At 45.8% G+C, this 16323-nt stretch overlaps 2 protein-coding genes across 4 annotated transcripts; one reads left to right on the top strand and one right to left on the bottom strand.

The window, feature by feature from the left end:
• The first annotated feature begins 68 nt into the window (after positions 1 to 68).
• Positions 69 to 15998, top strand: slc4a1ap (solute carrier family 4 member 1 adaptor protein). 2 transcript variants are annotated; one of them, XM_026301397.1, is made up of 14 exons: positions 69 to 865; positions 1272 to 1494; positions 1678 to 1806; positions 1880 to 1940; positions 2027 to 2166; positions 2245 to 2405; positions 2752 to 2821; positions 2928 to 3117; positions 11906 to 12002; positions 12131 to 12377; positions 12774 to 12869; positions 13509 to 13597; positions 13679 to 13748; positions 14432 to 15998. In XM_026301397.1, the coding sequence occupies exons 1-14, from the start codon at positions 80 to 82 to the stop codon at positions 14479 to 14481; spliced, it is 2409 nt and encodes an 802-aa protein (XP_026157182.1). In that variant the 5' UTR covers positions 69 to 79; the 3' UTR covers positions 14482 to 15998. The 2 variants fall into 2 exon arrangements, with proteins under 2 accessions (XP_026157182.1, XP_026157096.1); XM_026301311.2 differs by having other exon boundaries at positions 70 to 865; positions 12771 to 12869.
• On the bottom strand, positions 4673 to 6204 carry LOC113127221 (uncharacterized). Of its 2 annotated transcripts, none has more exons than XR_003295409.2 (2): positions 5631 to 6204; positions 4673 to 5545 (listed from the first exon to the last, which is right to left on the bottom strand). XR_003295409.2 is itself a non-coding variant. In XM_026301651.2 (2 exons), the coding sequence occupies exons 1-2, from the start codon at positions 6054 to 6056 to the stop codon at positions 5115 to 5117; spliced, it is 852 nt and encodes a 283-aa protein (XP_026157436.1). In that variant the 5' UTR covers positions 6057 to 6204; the 3' UTR covers positions 4673 to 5114. The 2 variants fall into 2 exon arrangements, 1 of the variants encoding a protein (XP_026157436.1); XM_026301651.2 differs by having other exon boundaries at positions 5636 to 6204.
• Positions 15999 to 16323: the final 325 nt, after the last annotated feature.

Genomic DNA, 16323 nt, shown 5'->3' on the forward strand with positions numbered 1-16323 from the left:
TTTAAATAAATGTTTCATGGCGTTCTGGACCCAATCTTTGTTGTTTTTGTGCTTTATAAAGGTTTGAAGACCCGGACAAATGTTACTGTTGCACCAAATAAACATGGATGCCTCCCTTAGCTCAGACGTGAGGGTGAAAACGGGTGAAGAAATTAGCTTTCCGATGGAAGCGGACCAGTGTTCGGCCACTAACAGCGGAGGGCAGGCCGAAGGGACAGCTCAGTCCCAAACTGAGCCAGAAACAGAGGAGCCTTTCAAGAAACCTGCTGTTCTCGCTGCGCCGTCCGTCGCCATCAAACGCGCTGGTTTCACTGCTCCGTCCAAAGCTGTAGCGGCTGAGACAGAGAAGAACAAGGCTGCGACACCCGAGAGCCCTGCTCCAGAAAACCAAACCCCGGGGAAACAACAGGCAGATGTGCCCCCAGTCAATAGTAACGTTAAGCCAGACGCTAAACCCAGGGTGCTCCCCCCGCCAGGAAAGTTCCCCCCTCTCCCGTACACAGAACCACCTTGGGGTGGCAGAGCCCCGGATGTCCCGTATGAGCTCGAAGTCCTCAAAAACGGCACCATAGTGGACAAGGTGCCTCTCGCTGACAGGAGTTACTTCGTGGTTGGACGTTTACCTGTGTGTGACGTGTCTCTGGAGCACCCCTCCATCTCCAGGTATCACGCGGTGATTCAGTACCGCGGGCAGGCCGGGGCCGAGGAGTGCGTGGGAGAGGAGAGAGGCTTTTACGTCCACGATCTGGGCAGCACGCACGGCACCGTGCTCAACAAGAACAAGGTCCCCCCGAAGACCTACATCCGGCTCCGCGTGGGACATGTCTTAAAGTTTGGAGGCAGCACGAGGCTTTTTGTGGTGCAGGTGTGTCAAGATGAGGACAGTTTGCTATACACAGACAACTAAATAGATAAGCACACATAAGAGCGTCAGTCTGGCTTCTTTTGCAGCTTCCCACTGTCACTAACTAAAACACTGATTTAAAAAAAGTAAGTAAGTGGACTCTTCATAACATGTTCACCTTCTTGACTGGTCCATACTTTCCTCTTTGTTTATTTCTTTTTGCATTATAGCAAATGCAGTCTGGGTGGCATTTCTCCTAGTGCGTTAAGTGACCTTGAATCAAAATAATAAGGGGTTATAATAACTTTTAATCACTAGAACACCCTGATGCGTTTGTTCAAACTGATTTTGTTGAAACAAGCACTCTCATGCCTGAAGGGTTAGAGTGACAGATTTGTGAATGTTCATCTTCACCCTCCTTCCACAGGGTCCAGAGTTCGATGAGGAGGAGGAGTCTGAGCTAACAGTGACGGAGCTGAGGGAGCGAGCCCAGAAACAGAGGGCAGAGCTGGAAAGGAGGATGATGGGAGACGGTTCTGATGGGGAGGAGGAGGAGGAGGAGGAGGAGGGGGAGAAAGAGGGAGATGGGGAAAGCTACAAGGGCAGGAGCAAAGTGTCAAATGAAGACTCAGGCTGTTCCTGGGGAATGGGTGAGGATTAAGCCACAGTGTTATCTGTGTGGACATATTGCTGTGTTGTCATGTTGAGCCAGCCGGTGTCAGCATTTTTTTTTTTTTTTTTTTTTTTTAAGGCGAGTAACTGAAGAAGCAAATTAATCCTTTACTTCAGTCCTTTCCTTTCTCTCCATCTGTCCCTGTTAATCCACCCTGCAGCTGAGGAGGCCCTGCCAGAGGAGGATGAGAATGAGGAGAACCCTTTCTCAACAGAGTTCCACGAGGACCAGGAGGCTGCATACCTCAAAGACCCCAAAAAAGCCTTGCAGGGTTTCTATGACAGAGAAGGTGAGAAAATGCAATACACAGGCGTCTGGTTCTGTTCTTCTGAATTTTTTGACTTTTTCATCTTTTATATTAGGGGAGGAACTGGAATTTGAGTATGAAGACAAAAGCCACGGCATCTGGCTCTGCAGAATAAAGTAAGCAAAGTGAAACCCCTGGTATACTTGGCCTTTGGGAACCCTATAAAGTGTGTGCAGAGTCACATAGTTGATGTTTGTGTCAGGCTGCCAGTGGACGATGCCATGGGCCGGCAGCTGATTGCAGAGGTGACTCACACAGGGAAGAAGAAGGAAGCAGCTGTGCAGTGCTGCCTCGAGGCCTGTCGAATGCTGGAGGCCAGAGGGCTCCTGCGCCAGGAAGCAGGTGGGAATGTCTGAACCATTATCTGGAGATGTTTACAGCTTGCTCTGGGGATTTTAATTCTTAACACTGTACTTCTAGTGTCCCGTAAGCGCAAGAAGAAGAACTGGGAAGATGAGGACTACTATGACAGTGACGATGACACCTTCCTGGATCGGACCGGCACTGTGGAGAGGAAGAGGCAGGAGCGAATGAAAAAGGCTGGAAAAATTGAAGAGCGGCCTGAAACCTACGAATCACTAGTAAACATCTCTGCCATTTGTACACACAGCTGGGGAATATCGCAGTACTCTGATAGAGGTCCATGATGTGTGCAGGTTAAATAGGAGGCAGGGCATTGTGGATATTTGGTGCAATGTAGCAAAATACCATACACTCTTTCTGTTTTACGGCTGCAGTGTTTCTACCATAGAAAAGCACAAATCAAATAAACTCCACAACAGGTGCCCATGTCGGAATAATGGAATATATGAGGGAGCAAACAGTTTTACTTGACTGTGCCATAGGGTGAATTAATCTAAACTGTGTTTGTGCTATAATGATGAATGTGTTGTCTTAGTAACATTCATGTATTTGATTTTCATGTAGGTGGCCAAACTCTCAGAAGTGGAGAAGGAGCTGTCAGACACTCAGAAAAAGCTCAATGCTGATAGAGGGGGTGAGGCACAATTGTCTGTGTGCTCACTGGTCTGTTTCACAGCCTGCACTCTATGTATGTACACATGTTCTACTTGTCTTATTGGGTGTTTGATCCCTCCTCTCAGACTCCTCTGGCTCTTCCACCGAGGACCCCTTGGATGCCTTTATGACAGCAGTGCGAAGTGAGGCAGCGATGGATGCTGTAGAGCGTAGGAAGCTTCACGTTCATGTGGCTGACTTGCGGAAAGATGCTCAGAGGCTCCGCAAACTGGTGGAGCTCACACGGCCTGCACAGATGCCATCACTGCTGCAGAGGTGAGAGTAGTCATCCGTCCACTGGATTTTGTGCTTTTAGATATCTGTGAACAGTACTTTTATGAAAATGTCTCAAAATATCACATTTCACCTTGGTTTCAACCCATGGTTATGAGAAGGAAATCAAGTATGAGAATGAAATTTATAGCTTCTTTAACTCTGATGCACCTTCAAAAAAGTCAATGGGAACGTTAATGTCCTTTAGACACAAAAATGTGCTTGGGTTAAAATATTCTCTGGAGTAAACTGGAGTTGGAATTTGGGTAGAAGTGTTTTGAAGTGTTGGAACTGGAATGTCCTCCCTCGGTTCTGCATGTTTGTTTAATTGATAAAGCGGAGGAGATGAATGTGGTCTCAAATTAGCCGTTTATTAAAACACACTGAATAAAGCAGTTACAGAGCTCTGGGTCAAACTTTCCCTAACCAATAACAGTCTTTGTCAGGGCACGAAGTCTGACTGACTATTCTTACCTCGACCCAGTGATAATATTACAGAGTGAAATGTGCAATCTTTAGGAAGTTGGCGTGTTCTTCTCCCCTAGGTTGAGAAGGATGGGATGTCCTGAGATATCACTGTTACTATGCCTCCTGGCAGAGGTCAACCTGCCCTGTAAGACAGAGTACAACAACAAAAGCAACAGGCACATCCTATCTGATGTTATGTCTAGTCCACTTCTTGCCCTGTAAGAAACCTAGCAATTACTGAAAAACATGTTCACTGCTACTGTTTCACACATACCAAAATGCTTCATGAGTATACTGTAATAATGCCTTATACTTTAAGCTATAATGTGATAAAAGTAATGATTCCCACAATTCCCCCTCTTGGTCTCTCCTCCGAGAGACCAACCCACAAATAGGGAAGTTTTTATTGCACAGCCATCGTGACGTCTTCCTCCTCCTCAAACTCCACTGCCTCCCCCTTTTGAGTGAGCAGCGGCAGTTGGTGAGCCACCTGCTGGCCCTCAATGGTAGTCATGATGAGTCTGTGACAAAGAGATCTAATACAGGGGATACAGCAACAACCACACAATACCAGAGCAGTGACCATACCAGTGAGAGAAAGGAGAACAGAAACAATTGCAGTTTTCCATTTACCAAAAGTATGACTGAACCAATCCTCCAAAGGGTCATTAACACCTGAGTGTTCCTGCATCTCCCTCGACAGGGCCCGTAAGCGCTCCAGAGCTTTAGCGACGGATCCATCTGGAGCTGTGTTGTTAGGGATGAAAGTACAACACTGATTCCCAAACACAGAACACACACCACCTTTTTCAGCCAATAACATGTCCAACGCCATTCTGTTCTGTACCACCATTAGGGAAGTGGGACCCAATTGCTCTGAGAGGCCCTCAGTAGCATCTCTAGTAATGTTAGTCACTCTTAGCAGGTTGTAATGTACGTAATTGATGCGGTCTACATTTTTGTTGGGGGTGACTGGAAAAAATGCTGAGATTATAGGTAAATTTTCAAACCCTGTTGCCACCTGGTCTGCCAATTTGAATTCATCAGGTACCCCTCTTGGAACCCCAATTGCATCAATGTATGTGGGGCTGCCCCGTGTGAGGTCAAAGTTAGGCATACGTCCCCCAGAGAGGAGGACGTAGCGTCGTCGTCTCTGGGTGAGTTTCGCTGGAACTGACTGAGTGAGACCTAGGGGAAACATAGAAACATTATTAACATGTCCAATCAGTGCTACTGGAACCCCTAAACAAACCATAGCACAGGTGCCCTGCCAGGATGAGGGCAAATGTAACCTACCTCCGCCACAGAACCAGTACAGGTCACCTCGGGCCCATGACCCCAGCAATGTAGCATTAACAGTGATGTTCCTCCCACACCATGAGACTGGCAAATGGCCCAATGCAGTTCCTGATTAACTAGAAACAAAGCATGTGTAATTACCTGCTTTTGGAGTGAAAGTCGGTGCTCTGGTGTCATTCAGGATGGGTGGAAAGATTAGTGCTAAGGTAGTACAATTAGTGGGGGAGGCCTCCTTAGTGAGTGCCAACATACAGTGAAAGCCCACTGATCAGCGTCAAAGCCCACTGATCAGCGTCAGGGTACAAAGGTGCCGGTTCTGTAAAAAGAAGTGGTCTAGGTGTAGAGCATGCCACAGAATCCTCCATCCCTCTTTCTTTAGCTGTACCAATTAACCAATCCAACCATAGATTTTTATCCCCATACCCAGTTGCCAATTGGACTACATCAGTGGTGGTAATTTTACTGTAACCTAAAGCCAAAACTGTACCTGGTACCCCAGTGTTTGTGTCAGGTGCGGGTTTACCTGGTGGAACTGCCAGTGTCGTGGTGTGGGTCTGGTTAAGTGGAGGAGGGTCTACCAGATTAATTTTGACGACGCCCATTGGATCAGTGCCAGAAGCGTCCACTCCCAGGACCAAGTAGACATATCTCTGTCCCTGGCCCTCTAAAAAAGGGTAAGCGGACGACTGGCCAATAGTGAGCCCTACAGGATTTTTGCCGTGGCCCCCATTATTGTGGAAAAATCTGACCTTACTCTGCCACCGTGGATCCATGCCACGAGGAGTGGAGGGTAACCAATGTGGATCGGTGGAAGCTCCCACATCCCCCCAGGTTGAACACATGCTGGGAGAATGCTGATTACGGAGACACATATCGTTAAAAACATAATAGCCACAAAGATAGCGATCATACCCTCTCCACGCCGTGGGGTACCTGCCGCAGGAGATGACAGAACACAGGTCAAACTGAAAAGCAGTCGGAGAACCCCTGACATAAGTCAGCTCAATCCCTCCATAATAGAGCAAACAGTAATCACTGATTTTCACAGATCTCTTACCTCTCGTCTCAGTGGTCTGGTCACGCTCATATTTCTCCCAACACAATATTCCCAACACTATCATTAGACTAAGACCTACTACTGCAACTACGGTGAATTTCTTATATGGCAGATCCATGCTGCCCTAATCTAAGACTAATAAAAAAACACTGATTCAACTGTAGAAAAAGAAAGCAATACAAATATAGCAAAAAATGTAAAAGTATAAAGATATAAAAACATGAAAGCAGAATAAAAATACTGGTGGTATAGCTTAGCAAACAGTCTTTCTGGACCCAAAGTCTTATTTCACTCCGTGTGTCTGTCCGTCGTTGGAACAAAGAACTTCAAACCTTCTCACCTATTATTTGAGTCCCCTTCTGTGTTTGCCTCAGCAGCAAGAGCCTCTTTAATATCATTTAACCGTTTACCTGGCTCCTCTGCTGGTGTGCACATGCTCCAGTGATACCATACATCACCTTTCCCTTTTAGTCTCACTGCATGAGATGTCCTCTCCACCCCTCTGAACGGTCCCATCTAGCGCGGTTCTGACCACTTGGATTTCATGGTCTTCAGCAACACCCACTCGGCCGTATGAGGTCCTGCCCCTGCTCCTCCTGGTCCCTTTGCTGCTTCTGTGATCTGTGTGGAGAAAGCTGAGACAAGAGCCTTTAGTTGATCATAATACGGCTTATAGCCCCTCCTAGGAGGCTCCTCAAACCTTAGTCCAGCTCCCGGTCCCGGGATGTCATAATAAAGACGGCCAAATTGACGAATGAGACCACACTGTGCATCATTAAAACGGTGAGCACATGTCCCATTACGATGTGTGCAGTTTTTTGGATGACCTTTGCCACTCCTGCTGCATGCCTTGTGCATGGTGGATGTCGTTTTTCCATATAGTCAAGCAGAATACTGATGTACTTATGTACTCCCCCTTTGTTTCTGAAACAGAACACTGTTTAACGTGTGTTCAGCTTCAGAAACATCAAGAAAAAAAAAACGGCTGAGAGTAGTCTGGAATAGCCAAATCAGCAGCACATGACAAAGCTCCCTTGAGGTCAGTGAAGGAATGTTCGGCAGATTCATCCCAATTAAGGGCTGCTGCCCAGTTTTTAGGCCCCGCTTGTTGGACAAGGGCACGCAATGGAGCCGTGCGTTCACTGTACGCCGGGACAAAGTGACGGCTGAACCCCGTGAGGCCCAGAAAAGATAACATTTGTTTAACTGTGGTGGGCTTAGGGTGAGGAAGAATGAAAGCCCGATGCTGGGGCGACAACCCCGAGCCAGCCGCAGATATCAGGCGGCCCAGAAAAGAAACCTGTCAGCGGCACACCTGCAACTTAGATTTACTGACTTTAAAGCCAATGTCATGGAGCTTAAGCAGCACGCGACACGTGCATTCAAGGCAGTCCTCAGGAGTGGCAGCGGCCAAAAGCAAGTCTTCTACATATTGAACCAAAACAACATTAGGCGGAAGCTGCAGATCTTCCATGAACTGATGCAATGCATGGTTGAAAAGGCCAGGTGACAAGAGAAAACCCTGTGGGACTCGGGTGTATCGCAGCCGTTCGCCACGGAACGTAAATGAGAAGATGTCACGGCATTCTTCTGCCAGTGGCAAACAGAAGAAGGCATTTGCCAAGTCAATACAAGAGAACCACCGATACTCGGGGGAGAGTGATGCCAATGCAGTATCAGGATTTGGAACGGGGACAGTTGGTGTCGTCACTATCGCATTAATTCTCCGCAAATCATGTGCCATCCGAAACTTACCTGTCCCCTGTTTTCCTACCGGGAGTATTGGGGTGTTCCAGGCTGCGGTGGAAGGCTCCAATACTCCAGCACGCTTTAAACTGTCGATCGTTTCAGCTATGACTTCCTCAGCAACAGGTTTGTGCGGATACTGAGGTTGCCAGATGGGAAATGTGTCTTTAACCGAGAAGGAGATAGGCTCCAACTCGTGGCAGAAACCCACATCCGTGGGATCAGTTGACCACAGTGAGATGGGCAGTCCCTGTAACATATGAGGCGGCCTCATGGTCAGATTTTTCTCTGCCATGATGTCGAGTGATTGTTTGATGTTCCAATAGGACCTGATCTCTGGCTTCACGATTAATTTTGTAAGCATTGTGGGATGGAGAGAACAACACGTCAGGCAACTGAGTGGGAGTCCAGTCCATGGCCGACAGCAGGGTTTTAGTCATTGGGCCCAAATCTTTAGCCTGATGTTTGGGATGCAGCAAGAGAGACACATGTGGGCAGGCTTCACGCCCCATTTCATACCATACCTTTTGGTCGTCAGTGAGCTCCACCACTCCAACCACACCCTCTGTTCCCACCAAAATTGAGGTGGTTTTAATATCCCAAATTTTACCCTCCAACTTGGATTCAAAAACGGACTGATACCAATCCGTCTGATTTCGATCATAGAAAAGAGTGACATGCAGGGGATCCGATGGAGGAGCGTAGGGCACAATTAGAGAGATCCAGGGCTTCCAGGACGAGAACAGGGAGAATAGTCCACCCCCTTTGGGGGTTTCAGGTCGTAGTAAACCCCAATATATATCCGCCCCAGGGTGGGGTGCCCGCGTGGCCCCGTCTTCTGCTAGTAGCCACTGTCCACTACTCATCAGTCCGTTCACAGAGCAGTTATGTGAATCACCATTGGGAAAAGTCATGACCACTCCCTCCGGGGAGCACAGAACTGATGCTCCCATCTTAATAAGTAAGTCTCTTCCCAGCAGGTTAGGGGGGGAGTGTTCAGAACAGACGAACTGATGTGTGTGAGTCTGTGTCGCCACTGAGACACGAAGTGGAACGGTGAATGGCAGTTTTGTTGTTACCCCAGAGAAACCTACTAGCTCAACAGCTTGTGATGACATATCCATAGCCTCCACCTTGGTGGTTAAGGTGGAGTATGTGGCCCCTGTGTCCACCAAAAAGGGCAGCTGTTTGTCTTCGACCTGGATTGTGATCATTGGGTCTGCCCTCCCAATGTCAGGTCTTCTCTGTGGGCCTCGTCAATACAAGTTCTCCTCCTCTTGGAAGAGGGGATATTGTCCTGCTGGACTAGGTGGTGCCATAGTCGGGTTAGGAGCCTGATGTGGAGCTCTGGGTGGGCCTCCACGCCCACGACCCCTGTTTCCTCTCTGAGGGCCGCCTGGAGGACGTTGGTAATACATAGGACACTCTCTAACCATGTGTCCTGGTTGGCCACAGCCATAGCAGACCAGCCCACTGCCTCGTCCTGTTCCGCCCATGAACCATCCTCCTCGCGCGCCCCCATATCCTCCCCCGTATCACCCACGTGGTACGTACCCATGATTCACTGGTGGAGGGTGGTGGTGTAGTGGGGGAACCCAAGGAGGGACTGGGAACAGGTCAGGATTATTACTGGCCATTGGAGCAGGTTGTTGCACTAACCGCTTGGCCTTTTTGTCTTTCCGTTTCTCCCGATTAACTTCCTGCCTGGCTTTTCCCAGCTGTAGCTTTAAAAGTTGCTTTTCCAGGTCCTTGACCTCCAAATTCTCTTGATCCTCCTTATCCTGCGCCTTCTGCAGGTGATGGAGGAAGTGCCTCTCCCATACAGCTGAGTTACTCCCAGGTATATCAGGGTTATCTGCCATGCTGTCTCTCACGGACTTGGGGGTTCCTCCCATCACAGCCTTCCGGAAAAGTTCCTCCTGGATTTTGTCTGAATGTGGATGCACTCCAGCGGAGTTAACCCATTCCTCCTTACACCGATTGAGATATGTGGCTGGCCTCTCGCCTGCCTTAGGGGCAAATGTGAGGAGGTGCGCAGCCCCCGTCGGGGCCGGGAACTTTGCACGCATTGCTTTCCCAATTGGAGTGGCAAACTCAATGAATGGGGTGTGGTCTGGCAGCTGTGTGCATCTGGCACTTTCTTCAATTTGATTGATGTCCCAGACTGAGAGTACCTGTTCCATCAGAGCTCTCCAGTCACCTAAGGCCACCTTTTGTCCCTGTGTGAGCTGCTCAAACTTATTTAGCCACTTACCTCCTCCCTCTGCAGGTTGTGGGAGTTTTTCCACTATTCCATTCATGTCCGCAAATGACCATGGTTTGTACTGGTGTCTGCCCCCTTTCACCAAGAGGACCACTTGTATGGCTGGGGCTGGAGCATGGCTTCTCAACAGATATCTGGGAGCTTGCTGTGGCTCGTGCACCTGCAGTTGACCTGTCAGTGTGACCCCCACACCACCTTTCTCATTCTCACTCTCCACTACCTCTTCCTGATCAATCCCTAGGTCAATCAACATTTCTCCCTCTTTATCCCATTGGCCCTGTATCTCCTTACGTTCCCTGTCCCTGTCTAGATATAGGTGAGCCTCCATTTTCTCTTTGTCCTTCTCACACTTACCTGCATCCTTCTTATAATATGGTGCTGTCCGAGCCTGCATCGCTCTCACAGCAAGTGCCATGTTATGCACCATCAGTCTGTGAGCTTCTTTTCCCTCCACTTCCTTCTTCCACTTCCTCTTCGCCATCATTCCACTTAGGGGTTTCTTCTTCAGTTCCTCCACTTCCCTCAATGCTTTCTGATCCTCCTGCATCAGGAGAACAGCCAAATCCTCCATATCCTCGTCGTGCAATCCATACTTACTACTCACTTCCTTGTATTTCTGCTGATACTTACCTTTCTGCTTTTTCCGTTTCTGTTCAGGAATACCACTCATTAACTGATTACATGCCTCTACCCATTGCCACTTAAGAGTGACATACCAGCCTCCTTCTCCTCCACATTCTCTAATCCTTTCATCATCCATTATATACAGCAGTGACAGCCAACCGGTTTGTATGGAGTACACCCGAGCAACCGGTCCAACTGAGTACTACTTCTCTCGACCACGAGACCACTGCTTCGTTAGCACCGTTAGGTTTCCACAAATGATCTCAGGCGGCTTTTCGTACTCAGGACGCTGTCACTGTACACAACACAAACTGTACATACACATATACACCAGAAAACAAAACAACAACAAATTATTTATACTTACCAAAAAGTAAAAGTAAACCTGCTTTTTATCTTTATATTCTCTTATACCTTTACCTTACCTCACCACTAACCTAATCTTATATTTCACTTTTACTTTTGTATACTTTTACTTTTATTCTTTTTATTTATCTCTTTACTTACTTATTCACGCAGGTTTTTACTGATTTATTCAGTGTTTTAAAATTTAGACAGACGTGTGATTTGCCTTTGACACCGTTCAAATTAGATTGTCCAATAGCAGACTTTTGAAAGAAAACAGGCGTCTGCTTACCTTTTTAAGTAGTTCCGGGACCGGTGTCAATAGCAGTCGTCCGTCTGTTTTACCGACCAGTCCTCCGTCATCAATCACGTCGGGGGTCACCAAATTGTTGGAACTGGAATGTCCTCCCTCAGTTCGTTTGACTGATGAAGCAGAGGAGATGAATGTGGTCTCAAATTAGCCGTTTATTAAAACACACTGAATAAAGCAGTTACAGAGCTCTGGGTCAAACTTTCCCTAACCAATAACAGTCTTTGTCAGGGCGCGAAGTCTGACTGACTATTCTTACCTCGACCCAGTGATAATATTACAGAGTGAAATGTGCAATCTTTAGGAAGTTGGCGTGTTCTTCTCCCATAGGTTGAGAAGGATGGGATGTCCTGAGATATCACTGTTACTATGCCTCCTGGCAGAGGTCAACCTGCCCTGTAAGACAGAGTACAACAACAAAAGCAACAGGCTTTCTAAAAGCAACAGGCTTTCTATCTGATGTTATGTCTAGTCCACTTCTTGCCCTGTAAGAAACCTTGCAATTACTGAAAAATAAGTTCATGTCTAAACTGCTACTGTTTCACACATACCAAAATGCTTCATGAGTATACTGTAATAATGCCTTATACTTTAAGCTATAATGTGATAAAAGTAATGATTCCCACAGAAGCCAGATTTAAAGATTTAAATGCAGTTTGGGTGTGTTTTGGTGTGGCAGTGGCAGCTCTTTGCCAGGGAAGCCTAAGAAGTCCTTACCACTGTTTGGAGCCATGAAAGGAGGAAGCAAATTCAAACTGAAGACTGGCACTATTGGGGTAGGTGTTGTTTCTTGTTTTTACCTGTCTTCTCTTGATACATCAGTTCTTCTGGAAAAAAAACTGCCTTTCCTTACTATCTCCTTCTCTGCCACTCATGTTTTCTCTCTGCCACTCATGTCGTGCAGAAGTTGCCCCCTAAGCGGCCCAACTTACCTGCAGAGCTTTTCATCATGAAAGAAGTTCCAGCTAATGGAGAAGAGGAGGAGGAGGAAGAGGAGGAAGCAGAGAAATATGAGGATAGTGATGATAAGCAGCAGGCAGTAATTGCTGAGTCGGATGTTGACGTTGAAGAATCTGGTTCATCCATGGGTGAAGGGAGTGGTCCATCAGGGCAGCAAACAGAACAACCAACTCAGTCCCATGAGTTGAAAGGTAAAAAAAAAAAGCTATTTAATGTGAGGAAAATAGGCCATGCTGAGGGAACAAAAGAGCAAAATTTGCCATATGTATGTAATTTTCTGTTTTTTTTCCCCGGTAGTATAGTCTGAAATTGTAATAACAGTTTTCTTATAATGCCACTAGATGGCAGTAGCTCCTTATGCTGTTTGCTGTGTCTGGTTCCATGTGAATTTAGACAGATTATCCTAAAAACCTCTGAAATGCTTAGATCTAGTGTTATATATTCCTGTTGTTTTCATTTTGGGTGCACAGTAAAATAATACCCATCTGTGTGATTTGCATTTACAGTGATAAAGACATTAAGAAATTAGATCAGTTCACATCTGCATTCTTTCTTAAGTTTTATTTATTTATTTATTTATATAGCAGAGCAAAGCCAGAAACAGAGCAGAGATGAGGAGCCTGACGCAGTGAAGCAGTTACCCCAGCGTAGGAGCAGTAACCATCCAGTACCATCATGTCCAGGTGATGTGTTTTATTCTTTCCACAGTAGTCTGTACTTTGTCAAGCGTTGGATATTGTGTGACAGTTGTGAAGGAAGTAATCACTGCTTAAAAACACTACTCCCACACTCTAAAGCAGGGGTGGCCAATCCTGGTCCTCGAGGGCCACTGTCCTGCTTGTTTTCCAACTACCCCTGCACTACCCCCTGCTCATTACCTGGATCAGGTGTGTTTAGCCAATCAGAAGCTTGGGGATACCATTTCACTTTGTATTCCCTAACTTCCACTCTCATCTGAGATGGTATCTCCCAGATTCTAATGGACTAAACACACTTGATCCAGGTAATGAGCAGTAGTAGAGCAGGGATAGTTCTGCAGGTACAATTACAAAAGTATTTGGAACAAAATGTCTTATATATTGACATAAAGCTCAAAAATGACCTGTGGCAGTTTTTTATTGTTATATTATTGAAAAATGTAGCTGGACAAGGTGGAGCTGCTTATATTTCTCCATGAATGGGAGTGGAGTAAGATTAGCATAAAATGGAAACTTTCAAATACAGGTAGCTCAAAATTGTATTTGAGTAAATGTACTTAGTGTTGTTGCTGCTGTGGCATTGGTTCAACTCTAATCTAATGTAGTGTACCTGTGTATCCACAGAGGCCAGAGCAGAGGGGGGTGGAGGAAAGGCAGCAGCAGAGCCCAGCCCCAGAAAGAATGTGAAGAAGAAAGTGATGGGCCCCAGCAGGGTAGGCTCTCACACACAGGAATAAACATTTACATTTGTCATATATACAGAAAAAAGTGACATAAATGGAATTTATCCACAGCCACCAGTGCAGCTGTCAGGACAGTATCCAGAGGACGACCCTGATTATTCTGTGTGGGTGCCTCCTGCAGGTAAATAGTCTGACTGATATGACTTTTTGTTTTAGACTCAGAGACTGATTCTTTGTGTGCAAAAACACAACATCAGGGCTATACTTATGCTCTCACAATGGAGAAATGGGCTTCCATGTCTATGTCTTAAACACTAATAGACAGGGAGGGTTGCATAGGCCTGGGCTGCTGAGCTGAGGAATGAAAGGGAAGTGGACGGGGATGGGGTTTTTTTGTTTTGTTTTTTTAATTGCATGCTGAGAGGAAGCAAACACTCTTTCATGGTCCATTTGTGCAGCTGAAGTTTCAGCTACATGACTGCAGATCAAAGTCACTAAAACTTATAAGATAAGCTTGAATAAAGTAAACTTTGAAACTGCTGCCAGGACTGAGTTCGGAGTCAGGCTCAAGACTAATTGCAGCACTTTGTTTTAGGATGTTTTGGATGATGTATGCAAATATGCAAGTCAGCAGATAGAGATCTGTAATTGTAGGCAGCAAATATGCTTACAAAGAGACAGGAGCACTGACACTTATGCAGCAAACTTTATTCCCCTAAGTGAACATTTCAAGCATCTTGGGGTGCCAACACATTTCATTTTACCTTAGGTAGGATATTTTTTTCAGCACATATTGAAACATGCATTGGTGTGTAGAGCACACAAAGCTTTTGCTGCTAAAAGCTTCTTTTTTATCTCTCCTAGGTCAGACTGGAGATGGCCGCACACATCTAAACGACAAGTATGGCTACTGAGGGAGAACATAAGAGAGCTCCTTAGTGTCCACTCCACCAGATACGGCAGATACCTAGCTCTGACCATTAACCCTCTCTACCCACCCCAGCACCTCTGTGCAATTCATCTGAGATGAACTTGAAAAATCAGGGAGTGTGAAACAGAACAATTAAGTATAATAAAAATAAAGAACAGATGAATAAAGTTTATCTTATTAGAATAGGGAAATGCAGAGGGACAGGCAGAGATAATGCTGTACCTTTTATTTATCTCTGGAGGATATTCTCAGACTGCGATAAACAAAACCACACACTTCCAGTCCACATTAAACTGGCAGGCTTTGGGAAACTGCCCCTCCTCAGTGCAGACATTGGGCAGTAAGCCTGCTGGCACTTTCCACTCGTGACAGTAATAGAGATGGATAGCACTTGAATTTTGTCCTTTTTTATTTTAATTCTACATCTGAGCAGAAAATGGAAAGGGCCAGAGCAGAGCAGTAACTGATGTGAATTCAGCTTACTGGGCTCTGACTGGTCCTCCAGTTAAATCCACCTGATATCCAATCTGTACCTCCCCTTTTTGGCTTCAGTTGATTGCTGGCATAACCTTTTTTTTCTGTAAAGGAGAGTGTGTAGCAGGGAGGGAGAAAGAGGCAGAGCATTGAAGCAGCTTTTCTGACCATCTGGACACTTGGATGGCTTACTGGATGAAACGCAAGCTGATAATGACTCAAGCTAAGTGGAGTGTGTGTTTGTGTCTACCAACACACACACACTCGTGGCCCAACCTTCTCAAAGTTCTCTTTTTAACAAGATTGTCTTTATGAGCAAGTCAGCTGTTGGTGTGCGTTCGCCTAGGGCAGGATTCCTCGCTTTGTAAAAATCCCACTCAGTGCTGTTCTCTTGGTTTAAAGCCATGCTTTCCACCCTCTTTCCTGGTGTTTTTTTTTTTTTTTTTAACTCAAAACAAAGTAAAAATTGTGTATTTTGTTATATAAATGTATAATAAATTGTCTGTAGATTTTTGCACATTTAACACTGGTCTTTTTAGGCTTCATATTACCAGTAGTTCCACCCATCCCTTGGTGTTGGCTACTTCACACCCACCAGTTTTTATGTCTGACTTCCATTTTCTTTCAAGCTCTCCCTCCCTCCCTTTCTCTCACTCACACGAGTGTTTCTCGGGGAATGATCTGGCACAAAGAGGCTTGTGGTCTTGGCTATAGATCTTTGTCGGGGTGTTCTGTGCTGTGACCTACTAATCACAGATGGAAACCACTCTTCCCTGCCTCATACTGTCCCACTGAAGTCCCTTGTCTTTCCACCTTGCAGAGTTGATGTTCCACTCACCCAGATATAAAGTGTAGTATTCTTGCTCTGTTTCGATGAAGTATTGACACTTGCTATACTAAGAATCTGTTACCAGGTGTGCACATGCCTTATATAGTATATCTGTATTCTCATGACCCTTGCAAATCTGGGATAAATATTTTGTCCTGTGTGATTTATGTGTGAATATTAAACAAAGAAAGAAAAAAAGATCCCCAGTTTGGCTCTAGAACAAGCAGACCAGTATCAACTAATAAGCCTAAAATGAATGGATGGATGTTAAGATTGAAGGACTTGGTGATGGAGGATGAAGCAACTACAACCTAAAGTGACCACTCACTGGTGGAATATCAAATGTGCCTGACTCATTAGCATTTGTTTTGAATAGTTAATTTCATTGCTTAACTATATTATCATGAATGAGCACAACACTAGCTGTACTGTGCAAAACGTTTAGGCACTAAAAATACACAGGGGATGCTTTTAATATAAATTACTTAAATTGTGTTTTCATTTATATAACTAAATACCAAA

Source organism: Mastacembelus armatus, chromosome 22 (assembly GCF_900324485.2).
Source record: "Mastacembelus armatus chromosome 22, fMasArm1.2, whole genome shotgun sequence".
Lineage (NCBI taxonomy): Eukaryota > Metazoa > Chordata > Actinopteri > Synbranchiformes > Mastacembelidae > Mastacembelus > Mastacembelus armatus.